The 5,851-nt window shown below is 37.0% G+C and overlaps 1 protein-coding gene across 1 annotated transcript; it reads left to right on the top strand.

Annotated features, from left to right (window-relative positions):
• The first annotated feature begins 710 nt into the window (after positions 1 to 710).
• LOC125680828 (uncharacterized) lies at positions 711 to 5,387 on the top strand. Its single transcript, XM_048920601.2, has 3 exons — positions 711 to 960; positions 2,687 to 2,752; positions 4,730 to 5,387. Exons 2-3 carry the CDS (start codon positions 2,721 to 2,723, stop codon positions 5,349 to 5,351), a joined length of 654 nt encoding a protein of 217 aa, XP_048776558.1. The 5' UTR covers positions 711 to 960; positions 2,687 to 2,720; the 3' UTR covers positions 5,352 to 5,387.
• The last annotated feature ends 464 nt before the right edge of the window (positions 5,388 to 5,851 follow it).

Here is a 5,851-nt window from a genome sequence, read left to right as displayed (position 1 = left end):
TCCAAATTCGTCCAAAACCTTTGCCTTCTTTGAATTCCTCTTCAGGCCAGCTTTTACAGATTCGGTGTTTAAAGTGTCAATCTTTTGCTGCATTGAGCCATAGATGTGAGATGGGAGGCTGATGTCCAGCGCAAGGTAATGTCTTCTAATATCTATACCATCATCATTGATTAAAACTAACACATGCAAACAAGTACACTACTCTGGCCTACATCGTGTATTTCAAACTCCTCTGGCCACAAATTCCGTCATAGCGTGTCCACTGGCTCTCAAAGTTTCATGATTTTAGACACATAACTTCGCAGGTTTTCAGTGTTCTACAGTTGATTCCTGAAGCCTCTGTCAAAATATCTGATGATGACAATACCCAGTTTAATACATTACATTTGTGCTTCCAATTCTTTGTTGCTAATCAATAAATATTTTTGTTGTTTAAAAATCCCCCAAATACTTATATCATGCAACATTTGATATTAAAGCGGACATTTATTACACACCAGGTTTGTGTATACACCTATGTATGCCAAGTCAGGTGCATATATGGCAAGGAATAAGGAGTCAACATGGGGCGTATTGACTAGTCAAGCTGGAATATTGCCCCTAATTTAGTTCAATTACCTTAAAAGCGAAATATTTATAAATCTTTTGAGTATAGATAAATAGGAAGTGTATCTAACGAGTGCCGTAACCTTCGCAGAAAACGATGCAGAGGGCAAATATACAATGTGTACAGAAAAGCTAAAGTATTTATCGAAATCCTGAGTAAATATACAGCTGTCGATTAAACGACATTGCCTTTTACCCGGTGTGCGCAGTATCAACGCTGGTTGACGAAGTCTACACATGTACCCCGGCCGGACCTTTACTTAGTTACTGTAAATAATACTCTCAGACGAGGGGGTTTTAACGAGTTGTAAACACTAACAACTTATTCTTGAAAATGGATTAACTTTCCCCACAGTAAGTTTATCTATATCTTAATGGAATAATTTTTATGTCTAACAATTCTTTAGGAGTATGAAATAATGAAAAATGATAAGAGCTGCATGTCTTTCGCGTGTGTTTTTGGTCAAATTGAAGTTATAGGGTCAGGTATACAATTTTAATCTTTTAATCAATTTTTTTAAGGTCATAGATTTCTTTTTATCATTTTTATTGGAGTTTTTTTTAATACTGGTATAAGCTATAGATGACAGTAGGAGACATAACGGTATCTGTATGATTAGAGTATTTTTAAATCATCTATCGATTCAACAGAAAGCTTCACTGACAGACACAATTAAGATTACAATATTCAATACTGTCCATTTTATTTGAAAATATATCTAAGCTCTCCCTCTACTGACCTAGTTTTTCATCGACACCACTAAGTAAATAATTAACTAACGATTTAAGAATGATATTAATCCGGATTAATTTGAAAACACCGAAATAATCAGTACCTATGTATCATTATGAATTATGATTGTGGTATTTGCTTGGACATTTTATAATCAATTGTTCGATTTTTTTTTAAACTTGGAACGAAATCAATAGCATTTCCAATAAATAACCTCAATTAATAATGCTTTCCATTATTATTTGCACACCGAATCATTATGAAAAAATAACTTTAATCTCTCGGGAAAATTCAAACTGTACATCCAGGATTTAACAGCTATAGATTTAATCTTTGGTTACAAAAAAAAAAAAAAAAAAAAAAAAAAAAAAGTTTCAACGTGTCGTGCTTAATGTTTTCTTGTTGGCAAAATTGATTTACGAATTGATTTTCAATATAGGAATCATGTAGATGTATTCTGTTAGACCATCCCACAATTTCAATTCAAGCAGATACATTTGTCATTGAGCCAGGCATGATAAATAGACATAAATTGTAAACAGAATGGCAGAGAAATTTTTTAACTTCTTATCCAAAGACTACATTTGAAATCGTTATTTAATTCCATTTCCAACTAAGCTCAAGAAACCATATCCTTTAAACGACGTTGATCTTCTTTGGTGACATTAAACCCGATAATTTAAATGTATTTTACAACTTGACAAGTTCTACTGAATTTCAAATTTAAAAATTTGATAAAGCACACTTGATTTACATGAAAGGAAGTTCGACATTTGACAAGTTAGAACAGATACCCCATTACTCCAGTTAGAAATGGCATTGCTTCCTTTTAAAAAGTATTGTGTATTTAATAAGATGCCAATTTTATCTGATGGCAGTGTAGTTTAATTTCTATTACGGTACTTTGTTCATTTCTTTCACAATAAACCCGTTTGATTTCCATATAAATGAGACTTCTTTTCATAGACTGTGTGAAAAGTGAAAAGCGAGTGTTAATATGTCAATGTCTCGGTGGCTTGGTCAATCTTTGGGACGTTTTCTTTGATATTGTAAGAACCCTCCTCAAAAAACGTTTGTGAGAGGTTTGCACTCGGATAAAATCGACGTAAACTCAACACAAAATTAAACGCTTTTCGAGAATTCCATTCGAATGCAGCAATTCCACTTCTGAGTTTTACATAAAAGAAAACGCTTTATTTCCAGTGTTGATTTCTCTATGACACTTGCCGGTATATTTCAAGGGTTATGTTTTCCTGTAAAACACGCTGTTCTGTTTGATTAAGGTTCCTTTGGATGTCAACAAGATAAGTCATTCCTGATATATGCACTGCTATTATTTCATTTCAGGATTTGTAACATTAGAGGTAGTGACAGACACAACATGGCTGTGACGTTGACTTATCGAGATTATCAGTAAGTATCTATGGATGTTTTTGTAAATGAATCCAGCAGCTTCACACCGCCATTTAGGACCACATTTACCTGCGTTTTATCTATTGGTTTGTGAATTATAAGATCCAAATGTTCAATCGGATGGTCAAAATAAATCAATAATATAATTACTTATTTCGATATATTACATTGCTTTTTAGATTGAGAGAGAGAGAGAGAGAGAGAGAGAGAGAGAGAGAGAGAGAGAGAGAGAGAGAGAGAGAGCATGCGTTATATTAAAGTATTTTTTAAAACTAACAGTATAATAAAAATAGAATTGTTATAGATATTGTTTTATTTTGTTATAATTAATCTTAAATCGACAACGTTAAATTTAAATTGTTGAAGCTAATTTCAAATTCTTTGAATTCTAACACTTTGTTGTAAGATGTGTCTAATTGCGAGGTAATCTCAGCGAGATTCGTCGAGACTGGGTATTTGGACTGACGCCTCTCGCTGAGTAGTTGCATGGGAATGCTCTGCTTTGAAATGCTCTCGTTTTTTCTTGCTTCGGTGCATTCTGGACTTCAGTTAGTAACATGTTGGCACAGAGTATTCTTTTTCACCTGTCCATCTTTGACAATGTCTTTGAATTTATTTTGAATGTGTTATGTATCTGTAATAAGGTGAATAGGAAACTGTGCTTACAAACGAATGACTGTACACAGCGAAATTTTAACCCTGTCGAAAATATGGACTTTTATAATCTCGGCCGAGATTCGGCTTGGCTGAATATTTGGACTGACGCCTTCACCGAATCTCGGAGCAGTCCTTCATAATTCATGTCTGGAAATTTACTTTCAGCTTCGGTCAGTTCTAGCAATTACCGGTAAAGTGCACTTAGGTGACACTGCTGTTCGCTTCAAATGAGTAATTTGACTGTTAAACTAACTCTCTATCACTATCAATGCTGTATTACTTACCGTTTAGGTATAAAAATCCCTAAATGAAAGCAGGCACAACATTTTCCGTTCAAATGAAGATTTCCATGGCACAATATTTTATCTCCTGGAATTGAAGAGTTCCTATAGTCTGCTTTATCTATAGTTACAGATACATCGTATCTCTACACACCTATTTGCACTTCGCTAATTCAAAAAACAAACTATAGGAACTCTTCAATTTTGGGAGATAAAATATTGCGCCATAGAATCTTCATTTGAACGGAAAAATTAGTGATGGTTTATTTTATGGAATTTACATATTTAGACGGTAAGTAATATAGCATTAATAGTAATATAGAGTTAGTTTAACAGTCAAATCACTTATTTGAAGCGGACAGCAGTGTCACCTAAGTGCACATTAATACGCAAGTTCCGAGTTACCCAAAAGTTATTTCCCTTTGTCGAACTCTTTCGCATTTTATGACGTATGGTGGGTACACAATGTATACATTATATCGTAGACTGGCACTGTACATAACGATTACGTACGATTAATGTAATGAAAGCGTAACTTTTGTTTCTATCAATCACTGGTATGCATATTCTGACCATATCAAGCATAATTTGTTTGAATAAGATCATCAAATTGGCTATTAAATCATTATTCGTTTCCTCTTCTACATGAGTGACCCTTTTATCAATGAAAGACGGCAATTAACAATATTTGTTTGAGCCATTTTGTTATCCAATATTCATAAACTCACTAAAGTTGCCTTTCCCCTGAGATAGGATGGTCTCAGAAACTCTGGATATCATCTTTTAAGAAATAATACAACGATAGCAATTAGCAAATGTACCCACTGTCATCATATTTTACGTCATAATTTACGGAAGAGTTCGATAAAGGGAAATAACTGTTGGGGAACTCGGAACTTCCGTATTGCTAGAAACGACTGAAGCTGAAAGTAAATTTCCAGACATTCAGCCGAGCCGAATCTCAACCGAGATTAGGACTTTTACAGCTGGTGAATAGTTCATGTGTTTAATTTCTAGGCACTTAAAATATCTATTTCAGCAACCAAGCCTTCAGCAAGTTTGAGCTGAAGATGATGGAACTGGATGGTCTGAAGAATGAAGCCAATAGACATGTCGGCCGCCTGAACTCGCTCAAAATGCGCTACATGGACTGGTTTTACCGGAGTCAGCAGTCTTTCCTAGACTCGATCAAACTGATTCACATTTTGGGAGGAGACCTGTTACCACACGAGATCAATAGCATCCGAAACTTCAAAAAACTCATGAGATTCTCTGGCCAGTTGCCAAGCAACGGAACACCGCGCGATGGGAGTAAAGGGAAAATGATTGGCTTCCTACTTTTCTGGGAAGAATTGCAAATGCTGAAACGCGAAAATGACACGTTGCACAGGAAGATCTGTGATTTTTGTAACAGTATTCGTAGATTAAGAGAACCTGTATTGAAGGAAGAAATTGACCGTCTGCATCAGCGGTTGAACCTGTTTCTGTCTGAAGACTTTGATTTCACCGTTATATCCAACGATCGACAGAACCTCTTCACTTACCGTGTTGCCTTACATGACCACAGGTACCACGGGCTCGTGTCCTACATCCCGTTCCTGCTCAGTATTGCCAATAAATTATGCTACTGGATCTCTAAACTTCACATAGAATGTTTGTAGAACAGGTACTCAAGACAGCAAAGTGCCAAACCTAGAGGGGGGGGGGGTAATTGTCTACAGGGGGAGATAGGGAGGGGTGGGTGATTCCTGTCTACAGGGGGATATAGGGAGGGGGTGGGTGATTCCTGTCTACAGGGGGATATAGGGAGGGGGTGGGTGATTCCTGTCTACAGGGGGATATAGGGAGGGGGTGGGTGATTCCTGTCTACAGGGGGATATAGGGAGGGGGTGGGTGATTCCTGTCTACAGGGGGATATAGGAAGGGGTGGGTGATTCCTGTCTACAAGGGGATATAGGCAGGGGGTGGGTGATTCCTGTCTACAAGGGGATATAGGCAGGGGGTGGGTGATTCCTGTCTACAAGGGGATATAGGGAGGGGGTGGGGGTGATTCCTGTCTACAAGGGCATATATTTAGGGAGGGGTGGGTGATTCCTGTCTACAGGGGGATATAGGGAGGGGGTGGGTGATTCCTGTCTACAAGGGGATATAGGGAGGGGGT

Source organism: Ostrea edulis, chromosome 2 (assembly GCF_947568905.1).
Source record: "Ostrea edulis chromosome 2, xbOstEdul1.1, whole genome shotgun sequence".
NCBI classification, from domain to species: domain Eukaryota; kingdom Metazoa; phylum Mollusca; class Bivalvia; order Ostreida; family Ostreidae; genus Ostrea; species Ostrea edulis.
This window is presented reverse-complemented; position numbering and strand designations above follow the sequence as displayed.

Coding starts and splice junctions, on each gene's coding strand:
- LOC125680828 (XM_048920601.2), top strand. CDS start 2,721: ATGGCTGTGACGTTGACTTATCGAGATTATCA. Junction 2,753..4,729: donor TTGACTTATCGAGATTATCA/GTAAGTATCTAT, acceptor TATCTATTTCAG/CAACCAAGCCTTCAGCAAGT.